This window comes from Anas platyrhynchos, chromosome 1, assembly GCF_047663525.1.
Source record: "Anas platyrhynchos isolate ZD024472 breed Pekin duck chromosome 1, IASCAAS_PekinDuck_T2T, whole genome shotgun sequence".
Taxonomy (NCBI): domain Eukaryota; kingdom Metazoa; phylum Chordata; class Aves; order Anseriformes; family Anatidae; genus Anas; species Anas platyrhynchos.
In genome coordinates this window covers 129,104,111-129,128,870 of record NC_092587.1, presented here as the reverse complement: position 1 = coordinate 129,128,870, position 24,760 = coordinate 129,104,111, and the positions used below count along the sequence as shown (strand labels likewise).

Sequence of the window (24,760 nt, the reverse complement as noted above, 5' to 3'; positions counted from 1 at the left end):
CAATATCTAAACCCCAGCCAGAACACTAATATGGAGAGCAACACAAAGTGAATGGTTTCATAGCTGGAGAGCTCTTGTAACTCTGGACATTATATCCCCACTGCATGGCTATCTCCACTGTCAGGCAATCCTAAACTTCTGTCCTCCTTTACTCCTGCAAAATAGGTATTTATTGTCTGGAGAATCACCTCACATGAGAGGTAATCCATTATTTTGGATTTCCAGGAGTTAGCTTTTTGGTGAAACTCAAAGTAAACTTTGAGTTGATTCTGCCATTAGAAGTAGAACCCACAGACAAAAGCAAATGATGTGGCCAGAATGAAATCTACCATAGGACTTTGATTGTTTATAATTTGCCTAATTACAAGTTTACTTAATCTCATTAAATTAATAGAGCAAAATATTGATACCCTTTAATACTAAACATTATACTTCAAAACAAAATATTTTTAAAATTTTGAGAAAAAGATATTTTCTGGAGATGAAACAACTGTTCTAATACTTGTTTTCTCAGTTAATGGGAAGAATTGGAAACAGTCTCCTTCAGGGCCTCCATGTGTCGCCCAGGCTAGAGCGCAACAAGTGGCTGACTTGTACTGCTAGGTTACAGAACAGGCCTCACCTCTTGTATGTATTTAGAAAGTAAGATAAAATTGTGCAAAAAACATTTATGAAAATAATTTCATGTTCTAGGAAAGTTTACATGCATTGAAGTCAAGTTTCATTTGGAGCGTCAGATGGGATACTATCTAATCCAGATGTACATTCCTAGCCTGCTGATTGTCATTTTGTCCTGGGTTTCTTTCTGGATCAACATGGACGCTGCTCCGGCTAGAGTCGCACTGGGTATCACTACAGTTTTGACAATGACCACCCAAAGTTCAGGATCAAGAGCTTCCCTCCCAAAAGTAAGGAAATAATTTTGTACCATTGATTTGTTATTACCAAGAAATAATGGTAGTACTTCTGAAGTTTCTTAAAGATCTGTGTATGTATGCATTTGATAAGAATACCTGAGAAAGAAGCATCCAGGTATTTAGCATTTGTGTTAAGGTTCTCCTAGCTTTCTCTTGGTTTGTGGGATTAAAACTGCTGGTTTTGACACTTAGACATCAACATATAGAAGACAGATTTTCTGAAGTATATAGGTACTTGACTGTACTTCTGAAAGCACTTTTCTGAAAACTAGATTGGGAACTTAATAAACTCTGTCTGGTCTCTTCTGGACTGTTTCCCAAATGTAGTCTCCCAAATAACTTGACATGGCTAGATATGGCACTTAATCTGATGGATATATAAATATATTTGTGTGTGTATAAAATACATATATATAACATATATACACCTGTAATGTGTTTCTGGAGGATCTTTCTGGTGAGGAAGTGTCAATGTCTCTCCCTGTTTTATGTCAGATTTAGTTTATGTTCTCATCCAAGTGTTGTCTGCAGTTCTCCATCCGGTCTATACACAAAAATATCCTCTCACTTGATTACTTATTTATTTATTTATTTTAAATTGGGGCAGCTGCTGTAGATGAGATTATAGATTACAGATTGTGTTCTTTGATTAGTCAAAATGACAGCTCTTTTCATCATGGGCACAGACTTAATGATTTTGTTGTTAGCATTCCCAGCAGAATTTATTGTGTGTGCTCAGGTTTTGTACAATTTTCTGGATGAGAACTCAGAGGTAGGTCAGTTTACAATCATCTGTGGAGTCATGAGATAAATTCCCTAAAGAATTCTCTCTTAGAGCTGTCCAGAATCACACGGACTAGGATCATAAAACCATGCTAGCAACAATGAAAGCACATTTTTTGAGTGTTTGTATAGCATATGATCCACTCCAAAAAGCATGTTGTACTTTGTTCTGCTTTACCCTCAGTATCATATTTAGTCTCATTCCAAGTACTGTAATTTGTTCAAATAGAGCATATATAGGGCAACTTTAAAAACTGCACAGATTGTGTTACTATTCTGTTGGTAATAAGAAAGTATCACATAAAATCTGGTGACTACAACAGTTGGTTCAGCTTCACTTTTTCACTTGGAGCTACGAATTATTTTCCATGCAAACTAAAAATCTTTCATGTATTAACTCAGAATTTCAAACATATAATTTCTTAACATTTGTTCAGACAATTCAGTCAATATTACCAAATGAACACTCCAAGAAGAAAGTCAACAAAGAGACAATCTTGGCAAGAACCATGCAGACACTGTAGATAGCAAGCCTGGAGTTACTGAAGATGGTGTCTAGATGGTACAACATGATTCCATGCTGATATATTCCAACCTTCTTCCAAATTAATTGCCTTGAGTACTGGAAGTGAGACAATCGCTGTAGTGGAGATTTCCACCAACATTTCCAACAGAGCATACACACTGCCAAAAAGCTCTGTGGTGCTTCTATGTCCATAAAGCTAATGCTTTAGAAAGACTTTTTGTAATGTGCCTTAGATCCAGCTGAAATTTTTGTCCTTTTTGTGTTCTGCCTTGTTTGCAAAGAAAAGCATTAGTTGGATACATTTCTGGGCTTCTGCTGAGTGGAAGAAAAGGGGAGATCCGGAATATATTGACTGTGGCAATTTGATTACTGGAGAGGTTTTTCTTCAGCTTCAAGATTAAATAGATTTATCTCAATAGTTGTCAGAGGTGATGCTCTGGCCCCATTCCATCCTCTCCTAGTATTTTTTATTGTTCCTTTGCCAGAAGACAGACACTAAGGACATGTACCTCACCAAAGAGTCCAGTACACTTACTTCAGTCATACACCACCTGGTTGTTGCATTTCTGCTGTGTGAATGCAGCTGAGCTATGCCATAAGAAACATGGGACAGATGTGAAACAAATTCCTTCAGAATAGGCTCTGTGTGCAAAAGCAAGCAGTACGCTCATGTTTGTGTGCAGGTCCATATCAGCAGTATTTGATTCCTTACACAAGGAAGAATGGCTCTGTGTCCAGTTGGAGGCTGGTGACAAGCTATGTCCCTCAGGGGTGTGTCCTGGGACAGTGTTGTTTAATATCTTTATCAATGACATAGACATCTAGACTGAGTGCATGCTCAGCAAGTTTGCAGCTGACCCCAAGCTGAGTGGTGCAGTTGATACAACAGAAGGAAGGGATACCATCCAAAGGGACCTGGAAAAGATTGAGAAGTGGGTCCATGTGAACGTAATGAGGTTAAACAAGTCCAGGTGCAAGGTGCTGCACCTAGGTTGGGCCAGTCCCAGACATGGTTAGAAGACAGACTGGGAGAACTCCTTGAAGGTAGCCCTGCAGAGAAGTACTTGGGAGTTCTGGTGGAAGAAAAGCTTGACATGAGCCAGCAGTGTGCGCTTGCAGCCCAGAAAGCCCACTGCATCCTGGGCTGAATCACCAGAGGAGTGGCCAGTAGGGTTAGGGAAGTGATTGTCTCCTTCTGTTCTGCGTTTGTGAGGCCCCACTTGGAGTGCTGCATCCAGGTCTGGAGCCCACACCACAAGAAGGATGTCGGGCTGTTAGAGCAGGTCCAGAGGAAGGCCATGAGGATACTTAGAGGGCTGGAGCACTTCTCCTATTAAGAAAGGCTGAGACAGCTGGGGCTGTCCTGCTGGGAGAAGAGAAGGTTGCAAGGTGACCTCATTGCACCTTTTCGGTACTTAAGGGGCGTTTATAAAAAAGGTGGAAGACAACTTTTTATTCGGGCAGGCAATGACAGGACAAGGGCGGGGTGGGAGTGGGGTTTTAAACTAAAAGAGGGGAAATTTAGATTAGATGTTAGGAGGAAATTATTCACTCAGAGTGGTGAGGCACTGGCACAGGTTGCCCAGAGAAGCTGTGGATGCCCCATCCCTGGAGGTGTTCAAGTTTAATTTGGACAAGCCCCTGGGCAGCCTGATCTAGTGGGTGGTATCCCTGCCCATGGAAGGGGGGTTGGAGCTAGATGATCTTGAGGTCTTTTCCAACATTAATGATTCTATGATTCTACATGTATGATCTTTAAGATCACTTCAAACTAGGCCATTCTCTGTATTCTATGATTCTATTACAAGAAGAAAGCTTTTCTTGCTGTTGTTGTTGCATGAGTGCAGCTTTTTTAAAACCCCATCTGTAAGTTAACACTAAAATTGTATTTCTTAATAAAATCTGTCCAGCTGAAATGCATTTAAAAATAAAAATATAAAAATAATTGAATCAATTCAGTGTTAAATCTGAACTTGCAAAATGGCTCTTTAAAAGCAATGTTTTTTGAGTCCTGTCTACATATTGCCAAGACACAGGAAGTTAGGCTGTCAATAAAACACCCATTCCAAAATTGCTCCAAGCGTGAATATCTAAGATAATAAGACTTGAGAGGAGGGTTATTTTGGTAAGAGCACTAAAAAAAAAAAAACAGATGAAACTTTGGTCTGTGAAAGCAGCCTAAATTTGAATACAAGAGTTGTATATTGTTCCCCATCTTTCTTTGTGTCGTATTGTTAACACACATTTGTAGAATTTACCTTTAACTTACCCACTGGATCCTTCCAAGAATTTCTCCGTATTCTGCATTATTTTATTATAGCTCTAACAAAACAAACAAACAAATAACAAACAAGCAGAGACAAAATCAAGCAAGCAAACAAACAAACCCCACAAAGCATCAACATTCACAAACTTTAAAGGCAATAATTCCTTTACCTAAAGAAAGCCAAAGACTAATTGCACCAAGATGATTCCTAGTTACTTTTTTGGTTAGTTTTCAAGTTACTATCTAAATAATGTAATTTGTATGGTTTAGAAGTAATTATCTACATATTGTTTTCAACTCTGGTACAACATTACATGACAGAGTTCTGTTTGCTTGAAATTTCTCTTTTCCATATTAATAACTAGTATTCATTTTGATACACAGCTTTTCACAATGGCAGGTCATGGTGACAGACATTAGGCATTTGGTTACTGAAAATTAAACATGAGCTTGAGACTGTTGGGAAGGGAAGGGATTAATTCCAGCTGGTGTATGTGTTTGCTGCACTTAAGTATCTAGAAAGCTTCTTCCAAATGAAATATATTTCTTTGGTAAATTTTCATAGTCCTTCTGTGGAATTATCATCTTTATAGTATTTGAAATTCTGCCTAAGAGTATAAGGTCAAATTCTGATAACAACAACACACTAATAAAGAAATCAATATGCCTTTTTCTTTCTTTTTTCTTTTTTCTTTTTCTTCTACAAAGTTGATTTATTTGTTACAAAATATAGGAAGAAACTGTGAAAGAGATTAGAGCCCAACAAAGCTATTGATCTCAGAAGCACGAGCCTGTTTCAGAGAGCAGAAATGTTCTCGTCCTCTACACTTTAGCATAAAATGAACAATACCAAGTTCTGCTTCCTTCATGGAGATGAAATGGTGATTTCTTGTTTATGAATACAAGAATAGCTTGCATTCAATAATACAATCTGCTGTATTAATAATAATAACTAATAACTGCAGAGAAATATTCGCCATGATCTCAACCTCTTTTATAATGATGAAGTTATTCTGCATAAGCCTTACCCACATCTGATGTGTCTATGTCTGATGTGTTTATGTCTGGATTCCTCTGGTCATGTCATCATTTTCCACATGGAAACTTTGGCTAGAAGAATGTCTGTGCAGTAGCTTTCACTGATCGGCCAGCTGAGCAGAAATCCTGGATGCGAGCAAGGTGATCAGCCCTGCCATGCATCCAAAATGAGGCCCTCAGGAAACTCTGAACTTTATATGCAAGTCCTGTACATGAGCCCAGGAGCTATCTTGCATCTAGAGCTTGCTGGACTTCATATCTGCAAAGAAGCTCTATGGCACACAGATCAGGACTTTGATGTAAACTGCCATACACCCATGCAAAATTACGCACATACATGTAGCTTGATAGTATGCCTTCTGGAAGTACCTGACCCACTGCAAAAACATGGTAGCTAGTATTTATCAAAACATGGTCTGAGGAACTTCTGGACATCACAAAGGACAAAGAAATATAGAATACGCTGTTTTATGTTCTATGGTCCCAGCAGTGTATAAACTGAGTGAGTAAAAGGGAGGGTACAAAGGTACAATAAGTGTGTAATAGGTGAGAAATGTTACAGAAAACATTTCCTTTTTTTTTTTTTTTTTCTCCAGAACATTGGATAACTATTCTCTGCCCATTCTATTTATTTTTAAACAGCTTACCTTTTGTTGACTCAACAGAATCAAAAGTTTTAAAGCATTTTAGAAAGAGGCATTTGAAAGAATAATTAGTTCTCTGCTGTGCTAGTAATTGGCATTTTTCAGATTGCTTTCTTCTTAGAACACACATATAAACCAAACCTTAACAATAACAGTCCAAAAAAGTGAATTACTTTTCATGCCATAAAGAAAAACATTTAAGGATACTTTAAGTCAAGTAAACGATAGCAGCTTTATTTTACACAGTTGTATAGCATTCATATTGTGTTACTTTAGTGTGTAGTACTTAATGAATGCATGTTCCTTCCCTAGGGAGCAATCTCCGCAGGAAAAAAAAAATAAAAATCTTATTCAAAACTCGCTGAAACCCCTGGGAAGACTTTCATTCACTTCATTTTGCTTCGCATCACTAAATGCATTGCCAATTGTAATAAAAGCACTATATTCTAATAGGAGCTACCTGCAAAGCCAAAGTCCATGAAGTCCATTCCATTTGGTGGTAAATTACTGCTTTTACATGTCATCCACTATCCTCAGCATTTTTGGAGACTTTTCAAGATTCTTTGGCTTCTGACAGACCAATCTGAGAAAGTAACCTCTCCTTTCTTTAATGCCAAAAGTTATCAAGTAAAGAAGCTCTGAGAGTACATCACATTTTTTATTTTAAATTAAGGTTAATATAATGTCTTAATAAATAAAAAGAAAAAAAAAATGAAGAAAATGAAGAAAAGAGGAGAAAAAACATTAGATAAAAAGGAGAAAAAACATTAGAGAAAAAGGAATAGATGTTGGTTTTAGAGATTATACTATTCTATGTTCATTTGTTTTCATAGGAAGCAGAGTATCTAAGGTGATAGCTTGCTCTTTCATGTAACAAAACAGAGATGATGCATTTTGGTGCAGCAATATGGTAAAAAAAATAAAAATAAATAAATAAAATAAAATAAAATAAAATAAAATAAAATAAAATAAAATAAAGACATAAAGTAACCTTGAATGGAAGATGTTTTTGACAGATTACTTCTACTCTAGTTTCAGGATCTGAGGAGGAAGTACAAGAGTAATTCAATGATCATGAGATATGTTAATTAGTTCTTGGCTAATATGAGCTGTATGTCTGAGTGCTTGACACGTTGCTTAAATAATTAGTCCAACGCTATTCTTATTAGTTATTACAAAATCCTGTTGGAGACGTGATGATCCTAAAACACTGCCATGGTATTTAATATGTCTACTTTATGTTACATATTTATTTGTTTTGATGGGGAAACTGCAAAAAAATTTCTACTGTTTTAAAATTTGTTTAGGGTCCTTGAGTAGATTTATAAAGAAGTTCACAGAGAAGTTCCCTTCCCTGCCCCTCCCCTCCCCTCCCTGCCCCTCCCCTCTTCTCTTTTTTTTTTTAATTTTCTTCTGAGCTTCCTAGATAACCTAGATACAACTAAATCTTGTATTCACACAGTATATTCAATACCCTTTGTTATACTCCATACAGTATTTGAATTTGGATACAGGGATTTATTCTATACTACTCAACAAAGGAACTCACTGAAGCTTTTTTTTTTCAACAAAAACTGTTCCAAAGTAAAACAAGGGTCAAAAATTAGTATGTATATGTTATTTCCTTACTCTTTCTTCTTTTAATGTTACTTACATTTTCTTTTCAATAGTTTCTAGTCAAGATATATGTATTTGTGCTAGAGGGCAAGAGAAAGTGACAGTAGTGGAAAAGGTGGTATGTGGTGATGTACCAGAGAGAACTTTCCTGCCACTTTGAGTATTAATAACACTTTGGCCATGTTAATACCATGTTAATAGCTTGATAATAAATGCTTAGGCCTGATGAAAATTCTCTGTTTCTCTGACCCACATCAGCTTGTAAAAGACACTTTTCCTTCCTTCAAACTTGCTCCATCAAAATCTAGGTAGATACTTCCAGGGCTAGCCTATGCAGTTACAACTTCAGTGGGAGCAGTATCTCATCTGAAGCTTTGGCACAGTTATATATGTGTGATCATTAATCTGTTATGGGGAATAATTTTTTTCTTCCATTCCACAACCACTTCCAGTTCTGTGAAACCAAAGACTTGGCTCTGCTGCAAGGCCAAGAAAATGAAAACAAATCAAAACAACAACACCAAAACCTAGCAGGATCTATGCTTCTTGTGAGGAGAGTAGGGGAAAGAAGGATATAGTTGTTACACAGAGCATATATATGTGGCTATATATGTGGCTAGAATATATATGGCTATAATATGTGGCTAGAAATGACCACGTTATTCTCTTTAGCTTGGCCAATCTTTGGATCTTAAAGTGTTTGTGTATGTTTTTTAGTGAATTTCATGCTGCCCTTAATTCTGTGCAAAGCTGACCAAGGAGATACTGACTGGATAAATATTAATACATTAGGTTTTATAGCATATTTTACTCTATGAAAGTAAAAAATAAAAGATTAAATCAGACACTTTTTTCCTTGTACTAATCTAAGCTTTATAGTTTACTTTCCTGTATAGTGGAGACAGGGGTATTTACTGTACTACAAAAACAGTAGTTGCTGCCATGCGTGACAGCAAAAAATATGCATTAAGATGTGTTTGAATACCTCTGGGATGTAGTTTGAGTACTCCTGGCACTTCTTGGCTTTTATAATGCAGTCATCTGGGAAGTCTGGCATTTGGCATAGCCTATTTCAAGCATCAGAGAAGAGCTGGAGTTACTGTGCACGCCACTCTGCTGGTTGTTTCATAACCCTGGCACAGTACTGGGGCTCTCCAGCTTCATTCCTGCACCCTACAGGACCTTCTAGCGGCTTTTAGCAGCTCTCTGAAGAGCACATAGTGCTGCTCTTTTGCACAAATAAGCACTGCAGACCCACTCTGAAGCAATGACATACGCTGTTGTGGCTCATTCACTTCAAATAATCTCAAGTCTTGACTCTATTAGATCATCTAAGAATATTACTTATGAATATCTCCTGTTAATGTTTCATTTGAAATAATGCTGACGGGACCCCCTAGAGCCTGTGAAAAATGCTTTCATTTGTGGTGCACCTTAAGACTACAGCATCCAGTCTGAACATTAATGAAAACTGCTTGCTGCTTTAAGGCAGCTGGGCCACTGATGCCTTACTTTCCCAAAGTTTTACTTGAGTTGCAGTGCAACTGCAAGAACTTGACTAAAAGGTATTTATTTATTTATTTATTCTTCATTTGGTAAATGTTTCTATTTGAAAAAAAAAAAAGTTTGTTTATTGATATTGATGACTAGAAGTATTCCCCACACACGTTTAAACTGAGTTTAAACTGAGGGGTTATTTACTTTTCTTCATGGATGCATCAGACTTCTACAGGAGTAACTAAATGATTTGGTGTGTTCTTTTTTTCTTTTTATGCCTGTGATATGATATGACGATAACTTTAATTTACAAGTACTGGGGAACACTATTTTTGTTATAGCAATATCAGCTTTTGAAATGAAACAATTCTAAACTAGTCATTGACAAGAAAACAATATAATTTGTTTTTAAGACATGGAACTCTAGAATATGTCATTATTCACAAATCCTTAATAGTAAAGTTTAAAACCTTGATGAAGTATTCTCTTCTTATTTCTTCTTCCTAGAAGCCTAGAGGGGTTAATTGGGGTATCTTGCCTTAAAGAGGAGAGAATGTGAGAGCAGTACTTTGATCCTCAGTAGCTTGTATCCTGTGTTGGACATACCTGTGTGTGAGAAGTAGACAGTGCGTTGTCTTTCCCTTCTTCTTCCAAAGTTTAAGCCTTTAGATAATTGAGACTGAACTCTTCATATTTCTGGAGAGAAACTTAAGTGACTAAATCACAAGTCAACATAACTTATGAAAAACAGACAACATAATGAATGTACATGTTTTCAAAGGAATGATAGTGCAGGCTATATTATAAATAATTATCCATTATGACACTATTATGATGAGAACATATCAATATCTGTCACTGATAGGAGAAACAACTTCTATTAAAAATGGTCTGCTGGGACACTAAAAAGTAATTTAAAGTATTTCATTGATATAAATGATTGCATTTTTCATAGAATCTTTTTTTTTTTTTTTTTTTTTTTTTTACCAGAAGGTCATTTTTCTTTGTCAATCAAAACATTTTATTGATAGATTTGTTCTGAAATATGATGAACAGTAGTACTTCTAAAATTTATCTGCAGTCAGGAGGCACTGATACAATCCCATTTGTAGGGCACGATCAATTTAAAAACACTTTTTAATTTTCCAGGGAACCATGTAGATGGTCACAGACAGTAGAGAGTAATTCTGACCATTCCTGGTCAGAAGCTGTCTATGATTGAATATGCTCTTTTCATCAAAAACTGACTAAAAGTAGTATAAAATTGTGTGGGGAAAAAAAAAAAAAAAAAAAAAAAAAAAAAGTTAAGGAACTGAAGAAACCCAAATGTTAGGATTATGATAAAAACTCTTACAGTTGGACAGTGTGTCCTGTTGCTTTCTCAAACAATCAAATTTCTTGTTTGATTTTTTTAAGGAAGCCATAATTGTCTGACAGGATCTATTTCATGATATGTTGACTGTATTTTGCTTTCCTCTGAACCTCCTAACAGAAACAGAAACTTCTCAGAATGAAAACAAAATCCAGTCATTGAGAATGACTTTAATTGGAGCATACATATGCTTAGATATTACCATTGCTGTTATTTCTTACCAGGGCTCCCCAAAGTCAAGGAAGACAGTGTTATGCCACAAAGAAAACAGTACAGAACAAATTAGTTATGCATATAACTATCCCTGGATATGAAAACAAAGATAACCTTGCTTTTCTGTCTCACAAAATGGCTGCTTCAGGAAGCATCGTGGTCTTTCTTACATCTTGTTTTCTCTTTCTGTCCTAACATCTTGTTTTCTCCTTCTGTCCTATCTAGTGAGTGGGAAGAATAATGCATAATTATTATCTTAATTTGTTAATTGTTCTCTGTAAAGTTGGTATATTTGTCATTCTTTAGTAATAATGTAGTGTTGATTGTACAAGTGAATAGCAGTCTTTTTGATAAATGAGAAACTTATTTACTTTTTACCATATTCCAATGCCTGTTAGAAAGGAGATAAACACTACTTTGCTCAAACTAAAACAACAACAACAACAAAAATACACTAAAACTGAAACTGTTATGTGCCAACCATACCACTGCATTTAGAGGTTATCTCTTATCTTTTTCTACATTGACTGGAACAGGAGACAGATGTTTTGCAACCAGTCAAAAGGTGTGTGCTACACATGCTTTCAGTTAAGACTGTAGCTTGGCAAAAGATTTCATGAAGAATTGTTTAAAGGTAAAACACTCCCAGCGAATGCAGCTATAAGCGTTGATTAGCTTCTTACATTAATGAGGTTTCAGTAAAAGCTTTTCCCAAGTTGAAAGGCATATGTAATTAAAAGACTGTGGGTTGCCTGAATGTGGGTAATGCACTTCATGGCAAGCCATTTGGCCAGTTTCATTCATGATTTCCATGATAATGCTGGCTTCCTCCAGATGTGCTTCCCTCCTAGTCAAGGCAAGGCAGTCTGAACAGCAGCTGTTGACTGCAGCAGAGTTCAAAAGCCTCTTACCCAGCTCCTCTGTCTACCATCTGTGAAAAAGACTTAAAATATATGCTTACCACTGCTAGCTGTTGTCTGCATGATATTTTGTAATTCATATTTTTTTGAGATGTCCTTTTGAAAAACAACTGAAAGTCACCCTGAAGAGAGAATGAAAATAAGTTTTCAGCTACAGAATTTTCAGATATTTTTTTTTTTTTAGTTAAAACCATAAATAAATCTTCCTTGCTCCCCTTTCTCTGTGTCGTACACATTGTATTACACTCTGCTTGAGCTGTAATATACATTTTAGATAGCATCAGATATTTTCAGTGAGGATCTCCTATTTGTAAAAAAAATAATAATAATAATAATAAAATCCTCCATGGAAGCTATGCAAAGGGTACTTTACAATAATGTTCTCATTTATTGGAAAAATTTTCTAAGTGATCATTGTTGACTTCTAACCACCAGTGTTCCAGTGTCGGATTTTTCCAAGACATCCTTTTTTTATTTTTTTTTTCCTTTTTTTTCTTTTTTTTTCCTTTTTTTCTTTTTTTTTTTTTTTTTTTCATTTTGAAACTGCTTTTTTCTTGGAAATCTAAAGTTAATCAATCTAAAAATATCTGAAAAGTTTGACATGAAAATGGAAATGATGAAAGTGATTCAGTTGATATGATATTAAAAAAATAATATTTGTGATTTGTGACTTTTTATGTTTTCCCTTTTTGTTCTAATTCAGAAGGCATTTCTGAAATGTCAAAAATCCCTAGGGAAGGGAAAAACCACATCCCACTCAGATCTAACATTTACTGAGATACTGGTAGGCACTTTTCAGCTTTAAGTAATATTAGAAGTTCGGAGGAAAACTGCTCTAATTAAAACTTTCTTTCAGCCACAGGAGCAGGCTCAGGCACTGAAATGTTCTAGGAAAAGAACAAGACAACACTGCCTAATAGTGAGTTCCAGCCATGCTCATTGTAGCAAGTATAGGAAGCTAAAAATCATCAGTTGTTTCTATTTTGGTATACTTCATGGACTTCTAGAAACTACAGGTTGTTTTTATTTCATTTTTTTTATTATTTTTTATTTTTTCCAAGTCCAGAAGGGACAAAGTCACCAAAGTCACCATCTAGGATAACACAGTTTATTGGATCTAATTGCTGTCACAGCTGGATTCTATATTTTACTCAAATGTGTCTTAAAGAAGAGTATCATCTTGTTTTGCAAATGAAGTTTGGATGTTCATTTCAGTTGATACATTATAAACAATAAATTATAAATACTATTAATATATTATTACAATATATAATATAATTACTATAATATTGCATATCTATTTATATCTTATATATAATAGTATTGTTATGATATATTAGTGTGATATTATATAATATTATTGTTAATAATAAAAATAAATGTTGTTAGAGACGGGGGATGCTCCAGCTTTACATTCCAGACAGTGTTCCTTGTTGTGCATTTATCTTCTAGACTACTTAGGCTTCCTAGACACAATGTCTTTTCTTATTCCATAAATCCTTTGATGGAAGTGAGCAACCTTGTGATCTCCTTTTTGGTAAACTAAACAGATTGCGGTTCTTATGTCTCTCACTTCTAAGACATTTTGTTCAGCCTTCAACTTTGTTTCTTTTTCATTGTACCAATATATATATTTTTTTAAATATAGCGATCATAACTACACTACTGTGCATATTCTTAATATAGCTTTCTTCTTTCACCTCCTCCTCCTCCTCTTCCTCCTCCTCTATGTTCTGTTTATAGACTCAACAGCCATATTAACCTTTTACCCACAGTTTCACATAACTGATGCTCTGTTGTCAGTCCCCTTTTCAGAACCACTTTTGGAGCAAATCACAGCTGCTCTTCTTGCAGTTGTGGCTTTCTCCGTAATTTCACAGCATGACCTGATACTGTTTTGTTTTGTTTTTCAAAAGCATTTGGCTTGGAAGTGACCATTAATTCTAATTATACTGTTCCTGCCATTGCTGATAATTCTACCACTGTTTCTTTCATCTGGCATTTTTCTGGACCTCTTATTCCTATTGTTTGATTTTCATATTCCTCTAGTTTTACTTGTCTTGTAAATATTTTCTTTTTTTTTTTTTTTTTTTCAATTGTAATGGCTATTTCTGCTCCTCCTCTGATGCCATAAAGGATATTAACATTAATATTAATAATAATGAATTTATCCTGTTTGATTGTTATGTTTGTATTTATTAAAGTCTTTAATTATTGCATGGTGGTAGCATACTTAGTGCTAGTAAATAAAAAAAAAAGCATTTATTATAGCTTGTGCTCATTCCATATACATTAGGCCAAGTCACTGCTTTCTGGAAGCCCAACTGATTTTAAATTGCTAATACTCAGTGGGAGAAAACTTACAGAAAACTTACAAAGTACCAGAGTGCAAATACAGACAAGAAGGAAGACTGAAAGTTTCCATGACTTTTGATTGCCACTTCTGGGATAAGGGGTATGCTGAGAACTAAATTGAAATCAAAATGGAAAAGTTAGATTAAACTGGGTAGTAACTTGCAAGTAGTGTAAAACTGTTTAGTGAAAAATGTCTATTTATGTCCATTTGGCCAATTAAATAGTGATGGAGTCTAGGGTAGCTGGGAGAAACCTGATTACGCAAGAGTCTGGTCCCCACCCAGGCAAACAGCTGATAATTTAGGTGCAATAAGTGAAATGAACAAAGAATTCGTAAGAAGTCAGGTCTTCGTATCACTAAATATGAAAGACTGGGATTAAGGTGGAACACATAAAAGAGAAGAGAAGGTTTTGTTAATTGTGAGACCACAGACCACTAATGGCAACATTAGTCTGAGTGATTTGCTTGTGGAACTGAAGAACAGTAATAATATAAGGAGTTACTTTTCCATCCATGTAAGGAAAAAAAAAAGTGCAGGAAATTAAAAAAAAAAAAAAAAAAAAAAAAAAAACTTAACATATGGGGGCTGGGGAAAGAGAGAGGAGGAAATAGATCACAAGACCCTAATAGCTATTGTTTAAAATCAACTAGTGATATACATACACTGAAATTATCCATATGTATCTGTGTGCAAAGAACATGAATAAAGGATTATTTTCAGTTTTCATAGAATCATAGAATCATAGAATATCCTGAGTTGGAAGGGACCCTTAAGGATCATCAAGTCCAACTCTTGACACCGCACAGGTCTACCCAAGTTCAGACCATGTGACTAAGTGCACAGTCCAATCTCTTCTTAAATTCAGTCAGGTTTTTTTGGTTTATAATAGCAGCTTACAACAACCCATTTTGGAAAGAAATTGTGTCCTTGTTGCATTTGCATTTCTAAAGTTTTCCAGAGAAAACCAGAGCAATTTTTTTTTTCACTTATGCTAATGATGGCTACTTTATTACACACATCTGTATTTCACAAGCAATTTTAAATCAGAACAAAAATATTGAACTTGCAAACCTGTGGAGAGATTAATCTGTCAAAACTTAGCTGGCTGAAAGTTGTTTTAGGCTTTCTTTTTAGTCAACAGAGACAAAGAGATACCTCCACAGTGAGTTTCTTCTAACTCCCAGACAGGTACACAGGGTAGGTCAGATGAATGCATTTCAAATGCCTCTTTCTGCAAGTCAATAAGGGAGATAAGGTTACGTTCAAGTCTGATGTCTAAAGATATATGAGGGAAATCCCAAACACACAGTGTGAAAAATAGCAAAATGCATGTCATCATCATTTTGAAATATTCAAAACATGAAAGTTCTGGTGGTGGTGGTGGTGCTTTTTCCGCAGAGAAGTGGCTATATAAAAATCTCTTTACCTACCATTACTTATGTACTATTTGAGTATGATTAAGGTCAAACCTGTTGCATTTAGGAAAGCAAATACATTTTTATCTCCTCATTCTTTTTCACATGCAATGCCAACAGGGATTAGGGTGAATGAACTGTGGATGTAGAGTTTACCAAACACTTATTTCATTGCAGTCTGTTAAACATCTGTTAATCTTTAAGACAAGTAGTTTACAGGAGATGACTCTAAGGCCCTGCATAGTGCTAGCAGGGCTGCCCACAGAGCATAATTCAGTCTGCAGTAATATTTTTACAGGCAAAGACCTGCACGATCACAAAGATTCAGTATGACTCTCAGAGTTGTAAATTAGGAAAGAAAATTGAGTACATACCAAGCAAAAGTAATTGAAACAGTAGATGTATAACTTCACAGTGGATTAAAGAAATCAATTCTCAGCATAAACTGGCATATGGCTTTGTGCATTCTAGGAGGAAATCAGAGAAAGGTTCTTATATTAGCTAGCCATTTCTTCAGTGGCAGGATTTATAGATAAAAATGATTAAGCATTTCAAGAATGTGTTGTCATCATCTAATCCTATCAAATCCTTCTGTACATAAGTTGTTCTCATTACATACTGACTGGAGGCAATATTGATTTCTTACACCATTTTGAGTGACATACCAGTGGCACTGTTCCATCTATGCATAGGTCTGCCAGGCATGACCATTTATATAATGTTCCTTACTCTCTGAGCATTCTGGGTAACATTTATTCACATTTTGGATGTTTAGACCTTTGTGGATGTCATTGTTCTTTTGAAAGAAGGAGAGGAAAATTCAGGGTACATGCATGTCTCTGGCTCAGAAGGTATATCTCCCTCTGTGCAGAAGGCTGGTGCTGAAGTCTAGTCTATACGTGTACTGTCAGAGCTACTTACTCACTGGGGTCACAGCTTGTTTGCTTGCTTTTTTTTTTTTTGTGTGTGTGTGTGTGTGTAAATGCATTTAGAGCTCAGTTCATGAACAAGGTTAAAAATGCATCACAGAATCTAATATAAAGCATTTAATTGAGTCCTCTGCTTTAGTATGCCCAACAGGCTACGTGGAGAGATTCTAAACTCTTAAAGAAAACAAAAAGCTGAACTTTCCTGGATAAATTCTCTAGCATTACCAGACTCATGGATCTCTCATATGCATGGAGCTAGCACAAACCATGCAGATAAGAACTGTTTTTTAAATAGGAGGCTAAACCTTCTGTTTCTCTAAACTGATACAAATTCTCTGTCTAACTTAGCAGCTGGAGACCTGGTTTGAGGACATTTATTTTTTGATTGAAGAATACATATATATATATATATATATATATGTATATTTACATACATATACGACAATCCGCAGATAAATATATTCTTTTAATGGAAAATGTAACGATTTTTATTCAGAAGATTTGAAATCGAATTACCCAAGTAAAGCATGAAGTGTTTCCATTTGGATACACTATTGCAATTGCTTCATGAACATTGGGAATTGTTTGCATTTTACATGCCCTTCTCTGACATTTCAGATGCTTTTTTGTCTCATATAATGCACTACCTCCTCATTCCAAGGGACTGCATCCCATGAAATATAGTCTGAGCTGAGAGAAAGACCTCTGGAGAGCCCAGGAGAAAATAGAGCTAAACCACACCCTAGAACATATATGGTAGCACTTCCTTGCTGACTGTTTTTGTTTTGTTCCAGTTTTGAAAGCTGGCACAAGTATGTTTTTCTGTGTTGTTACCAGGTTCAGTGGTATGTGATCACTTAAAGGGAATTTTTTGCAGCTTTTCAACATTATTCACATGAACGCTTACGTGATTTATAATGTCTGTTGTTCTGTCTTGGTTATATCTAGAATTTGAAGATACTGGGATCTTAAATCAACAGGAAGGTTTGCTGATAAAGAAAAACAAAGCTGTAAAACCACAACCAGTTTCAAATATACCCATCTTGTGAAAATTTTTGCTTTTCTTTTATTCTATCAGATATGCTTCAGTGCAACATTTTAGTTTTAAAACTAGCAGTGATCTACCATTGCACCATATATTTATATGCAATTTTTTAATTTTTGAATGTTATTTTTATATGAATTTGGTGTTAAATCAGAATGTTTTGTATTTAGTCTTTCAAAATGAATTAAAATTCAAGAATTCTGTGATGAGATTAAACCAGAAGTAAAATTACATTTTACAGATAAGCACACATTTTGCCAGTTGCAGGGAGCATTCCCCTCCTCTGAGAATTTTATCAGGGATATTGTACACTTTCAACATTTCTGCCTACTGGTACATCATGAAAAGCCTTTATAGAAGGCCTAAAATATCTCACCATTGCTACTAATGGTCAGTAATAACTGGTAGATATGAGAAGTAGATATGAGCAGTGCAACTGGGATTTGAGTGTTAAAATGGAATTTGAGGAAAGTAATTATCTTGGACCCTTTTTGCCTTTAACTGTCATTTTTGATGCTATAAACTTAGCCTAGAATCTGTAAATTGGTGGATTCACACAAAACCAAAGCCAAGCTGGAAAAACATACAAAGAAATCCATCCTTGTATGGTTCATGGCACTTGTAGAAAAGAACTTGAAGTGAACATATTTATACAAATCTTTTCAGTCACATATCCTTCACCATCCTGCCTCTCTGCCCTTATGTATAGACACACTTCATCTGGACTTGCCAGGATATTGTGAGAAAGGTTGCTCTTGCAGGGCTACCAGCTGTGACCAGATATGGGAGTGTGATTTCTTTGGAGAAGGCTTCTCTTCACAGGGTTTTCATGGCACTTTGGCAGGTATGGCAGATATGCATAGTTTAAACACGAGACGGAAAGTATGGGAGGCTTTCTGGGAGAGGCACATGAATACACTGAAGCATGTGCTTCTTGAGATCCATCTCCTTCTGCTGTGTTTTTCATATTTGCCTCTGTTAACTGTTGTTAAGCTTATCTAACATTTATGGCTTTTGGAGAAGCAGCAAGAAGGTGCTGAAATTGGCCACTCTTTACTCTTCAGAAATGCACGGAGGTCCAAGTGATGCTCTGGACTCATAAGCGTAGTCAAGTGCCCAAATTGTCTGTTGAAGAATTGGGATTTTTGACTTATGGGGAACTTTTTAGCACAGTCTTAATTTTTGCTTGAAAATACCAATTCATCAAATTCAGGAAAGTTTCCTAGGGTCAAGATGACATTTTATGATCACAGAGTAACAAGCAGACTGAAGTAAAAAAACTGGCAAATTGAGATTTCTGGGTCTGATTAAAACCAGGTCTGATTTTAACTCTAAAGCTTAACTCCACTGAATAATATAAATGTCTCAAACAGATGAACTGAATTACACCCCAGAGATTTCTTATCCTCTCCACTTATTTCATAAATAGCAGGTCAGATGTAGAGCTGTAAAAATGCTGCAACAATGACCCCCCTGTCATCACACAAATCTGTAGCTTCTGCACTAAGTACAATTTTGCTGGCTATTTTAGTTTATAATCTTCTGTCTCTGCAGAGTGTTATGAAAAATGTAGATATATCACCATTTCTTTTTAGGTAGTAGAACAACACCACCAGCAACACACCAAGCTCCAAATATTTCCAAGATAAAAATTTTATTTTCATACTATTAAACACATATGGTTCACATTTCAGGAAATGTGTTTTAGAAAGCAGTAACTCCCCCAAAAGTTTTAGAATTGATAGTGGACAAATAATTACACATGAACTATGACAGATGCCATGCAATAAGGAGTGATCCTGTCCATGGGTATGTCATTTGTGAATGAGAATGGAAAAATTATTTTACCATATAGCTCTGCTGTATGGAAACTGGGATAGTACAGCCAGTGGCGTAGACATGCAGACCTCATAATATAGACAAAGAAAACTATAAAATACAGGACAAAAATTTCACCACTGACTTCCTATGAAATGTGTTTTAAAATACATGTGTTTTGTGGTGATAACAAGCAAACAGATATGGGAAGGGTGTATTGGCAAATCAGCAAAGGGTTAATTTACACTTCTGAAGATATGTGCTGTTTCATACCACATAGACATATTCTAAATTTCGCAGTGATATCTGAGAAACAAATGCAAATGGTTCATGCTATTTAGGGGCCCACACACGTTGTTACTGGCAGTATAATCATCTAAATGTTTAAGTTGTCTGTGCTGTTTCAGCACCAGACTCACTCCTGACCCAATGAGAGGTGAAGAACCCCAGCTCATACTGGAGCCTTGGTAGGCAATTTTTAGAATGGATATGTCTTGCCAGCATGGTGTGTGCTGTAGGCATTTTCCAAAAGAGGCAAGATATGACCATGTCCAACTACTGTCTGGGGCACTTCAGGGACGTGAAATATTTGGAATTAGCTTCCTGCTCTGCCTAGAGGTAAAGACAAGAAGCATCTTCCTGAGCCATGTTTAATTAAAGGTCTGTTGTTATTTGTGTAGTAGAGAAAAACAAACAAACAAACAAACAAACAAACAAACAAAAAACCCTATCTTTTTCCATCTCTTCCCTTTCTCCTTCTCCTGATCTCTTGGCACTGTTCCTATCTCCTAGAGTAGTCAATAGCTGGCAGGTAAGACATTGAGTTGCTACCCATTTCTCTATTTCTTTCCAAATCATGTAGAACATCTTTGTACCTGCCAAATACTCGCTGTACACTCCTGGGTTCTCTACCTTCACCTACTCTGGTCAATAATACAATTACAATATCCTGTATTATTACAATAACACAATTACAATACAAGTACAATATCTTGCTTGGCTGTCAGTGTGGACAACTGCAGAGCCCTTCAGTAGTGGAGGACCATACTGTTGATTGTGAGCAATGGGTTGGGGACCCAGCTCAGCTGCTGGTAGTTTGCAGGTTGTCTCAGTGAAGATGTGATGATGTAAGTCAATTTCAGAATCTAAATCCAACAGAAGGTGGTTGTGTTTATGCCAAGAATAGATAGTTAGGTGTCTAAGCCTTTTAGCTTCTCTCTGTATCTCATTGCTGAATAGCTTTGATGTACCTCAAATTGGTTTCTGAAAATCTCCTGCTTGCATGCCTGGCTTTGCGCAGGAAGTGAAAGGACATATGAAGACAGGACAGGAGACCCTTCAGATACAAGGCATCCTAGGAATTATAGATTGAATCCTCTGGGTTCACCCAAAGACTTAACTGACAGAAAACAAATTAATGGCACCTACCACTATACTAGCAAATCTTTGAAACTTCATGTGCTAACAGGCTGCTTCCCCTGTCCACTCTTCCCTCTGTAGCAAGATAGAAAGTTTAATAGAGAGGTACCAGAAGATCTGGTGTAGCAGTGAAGCCACTGCTATATCAATTTATCACTTAATGTTTTGTCCTCTTGATTTGTGTCCCATTTCTTTTCTTGCCATTTCAGCCTTTTTAGGGAGGGGAACAGCAAGCTACACGTACAGCTACCCTTGTTCTTGTTATGTCTTCTTGACCTTGGTCAGGGATGAGGAACCCTGGAAAATGGCTGACGGGCCCTGGATGTACCTTAGAACTGTCTTAGGCTGTGCATCACAAGCGTAACTTGAGAGCTCCAAATCCATACAGGTGAAATAACATGGTCGTATGCTGACCATGCTAGCAGAGAGACAGTTCTGCTCTCTGTTCTGCTCCGGCCAGCCTGCTGTTGCATGACCATCACTAAAAAAAAATCTATTAATATGTTGTGATGTTGTTCTAGTTGGACAAAACCTAGAGTAAAGTTACAGGGACACCTGGCTGTCACAGAACATCTGGTGGTATTCTCAGTTTGCAAAGTTATCTGTGGTACTTATTGGTGAAGTATGGGTTAATCCTGCCCTGTGAGGTGCAGATTCCTTCAGATCATGCTTGGAGAGTCCCTGACAGACAGCTATCAGCACTCTCTGTGTCTGTGTATAGGTTTGAAGCACTCCCCTGCCTCCTGTGTGCTAGGACACAATCCTGCCTGAAGGACACAAAGCTGTGATGAAGTCCCATGCTCCCTTGGAGTACACATTCATTTCACAGCCAACCGAATGGGGCCCAGTTAAAGAAGTTCTCTGGTAGATCAAGTGACAGGGTTGACTGGAGGCATTAATTCTTGTCACTGTGCTGCTTGTGTGAGTGTACGGGTGTGCTCTGCAGTTGGCAGCCATGATATCTGTATATTCACAGCCGTGGTTTAATTAATCCTCTTATGGACAGAACCTACCATGGCATTAAGAGAGCAAATATTTTTAGCCTGCATAAAGAGTCAGTAATGCCCACTCATCTGAAATACCTTAGGAGACAACTTATCTACTGCAGGTAGCTAGGATAACAAAAGAAACTGAGGTTTAGATTATAGTAATTAAAATTTACTGAGCAAATGAGGCCCCGTGTGAAGGGACAAGAATAATAGGTGACATCACCTGTTAGATGAAAAGACCTGCTATTTCATTACATGCCAGTCCTCCTCCCTGCCCACAGGGCAGAGGTCCTTCTGCTTTTCATTGTAGCTTTTACAAATCTGTGAAAATAAGCCACTTTAGTTGCTGCTTTTCCAAGTCTGAGACATGATGGAAGCTAATTGCAAGGACTGAGGAAGAAAACACCATAAGAGAGGCAGGATTTTATGTAAGCATTAGGAGCAGCATCACTCACATCTTTCTGCTTGTCAGGCAGATTTGTGCCTTCTCAGACCCATTAGGACAATAGCATTTATGTTTTTTTTATAAGTGCACAAGTCCTAATGAAAACTGAAAAGTAAAAGTTACCCTTTGCTCCCTCTCAAAAAAATGACAAAACTAAAACTGAATGTCTGTTGTTGACTTGTCTCTATATTCATGACTTAAGGATAGAAAAGACCTATAATAACATCTGAATATTACTTCCTGACAACAAATAAGGATTTTAGCAGCACTTCATGCCCTTTCTTACCCACTTAGAATCAAAATAAATATTTATCCTGAAGTTTACATTTAGTTACTTAGAACTCAGCCAAATTCCACATTCTGGAAGAAAGTACTCAAAGGTTTCACTAAGTCCTGTAGGAGTGCTTAGTGGTGTGCAGAGTGGGAGTGCCAAACTTTCAAATTGCTAGGGGAGTACTGAGACATAGCACAACCACAGAATCACTGAGGTCGGAAAGGACCCTTAAGATCATGAAGTCCAACCATCACCTAATGCTACCAACTCTATCACTAAAATATGACTTTCTCTGAAGCCTTCTATGACCATTTCCTTATTCAGGTCAAATACATATTTATTTTTTTTTTGGTGAGAAAATTAGTTTCTGAATGTGCATTATTTTCTTGAGCTATAAATTCAAGCAAACCATTTATTATTATTATTATTATAGAAGCTGGTTCTTTTATGAGAAAAGGGCATCAGTAATGAATTTAACCCACCTCAGTATGTTGAGGAAGTAGCTTATAATGTGTCGGTATGCATTGAACAATATTTACCTCTTTTTTTTTTTTTTTTTTTTAATAAATGGAGAAAAAAAATAATATTATGTACACCTGGTCAGAATAAAGTCAATTTTGACTAAAATTCATGTGTTGTGGAATATCAGGCTATGTACATCAAAAGAGGATAAAAAAACGATTTCTAGTATAAGGGCAGACAAGAAGAGGCAAAGAAAACTATTTTCCTTTGAAACTGATTATACAATTGTAGTTGAAAGTAAAAGGCAGCTTATCCTGTCTCACATGTGTAGACATATACCAGTCTGACAGGTACACAACAGGCAGTCTAAAGAGTCTTTTGAAGCCCTCCTTGATTTGTCTTTACCATGCCACCCTCTATTCAGCCACAAAACTTTTCCCCCTCTCCTCATCCTTATTCCAGTCAGGATGGGAATCGGTAGAAGAGAAAGAGCCAGAGACAATAAGTGACTATGTCTAAAGGTTTCACAGAGAGTATCTTTCTAGTTTCCTTCTTGATAACTTGCTGTTTCTTCTTATAAGTTTCTCTGAATCACCCTAGCCCCTGACTCTTGTCACCCTGCAGCCATCCCTTTACAGCAGCCTCTCATGAAGGCTACAGTGGGGAGGATTTAGGATCTGTTGCTGTCAGAAGGTTGGACCAACACTCCTATAGACAAAGACTGGGGAAAACCACAGGCTCCTGTACCTCACTACACCTTTCATCTTCTGTTACATGTCCTTGGGACCTCCTCCCCACCTTCACCTTTATGAGGACAGAGAATTCACTGAGTTGATTTGGTGAGACAGCTTCTAAGACAGGAACCAGAGCCCCTTATGGGATGGACCTACAGGATGGAGGGGGACAAAGTAGATAACCACCTCAGAGAATGAAAAAAGGGCTCAGCAAGCTCTTTATTGTACTGTTGCTTGTTCTCTGTGTTGTGATTTCTGTGTGTTGTGATTTCTGTCAGGGTTACACTTACAAATAGTGTCTGATCCCCCAGATCAATTTGCTTTTCTCAGGAGTGTCACATGCTCTAAAAAGACAGAACTCACCTCCTCAAATCTTCTTGCTCTTGAGTTTGTAGCCCACCATGGCTGCAACAATTCCTCTGTTATTTATTTGCATTCTGCTGAACTGCAGTGGATTTCAAGGCTCAGCTGCTGAAACAGTGCTAGGAAACCCAGTCATATGGCTATGTCTGTCCTCAGCAGTGATTGGACTCCTGCTGGATGGTACTGGAATAGTATCTTGGAGTGGCTGGCTTTGACCAAACCTCTGCCATGATTGTCTTTTGCAGGTTTTGTATTAAAGAGCTGTGTAGCCAAGGCAACCCTTCAGTAGGCTGCATTGTCAGTCTAATCACTCTTCCTCAGAAAGAGAAATTCATATTTCAGTACACATTAGACTTTTTGAACTACCTCCGTGAAATGGAGATTTTAATTGTTCTGTGTTGAATATCAGCTGAGTATTAAAATGCATAAAAAATACTTTGAAAGTGTCAGAGATCCGCTAATGGAAATTAAAACAATATACATCTGTAGTTAGTAGTGAGTGAAACATCAAACATCTGCTGCAGGTTATTATGGAACGAGAAGCCAAATGAGAATGGCAAGCATGTTCTCTGAGCTGCAGGGGCTGGAAGGAGACAGTGTGTAAATGCCATTTGGAGGAATCCCTGCTCACTCTGCATTGCTCCCTGGAAAGCCAGAATCTTTTGTGCTGGACTGTTCGGGTCCTGAACAGGGCCTGTGCACAGCAGGAAACCAGCA

At 36.8% G+C, this 24,760-nt stretch overlaps 1 protein-coding gene across 5 annotated transcripts in view; it reads left to right on the top strand.

Annotated features, from left to right (window-relative positions):
• Positions 1–24,760, top strand: part of GLRA2 (glycine receptor alpha 2) — a 129,204-nt gene that overhangs the window by 47,155 nt on the left and 57,289 nt on the right. For all 5 annotated transcript variants that reach the window (XM_072029206.1, XM_021269301.4, XM_021269300.4 and 2 more), the window contains one exon: positions 694–908. In XM_072029206.1, the coding sequence (XP_071885307.1) occupies positions 694–908 (215 nt within the window). The remainder of the gene's footprint in view (positions 1–693; positions 909–24,760) is intronic.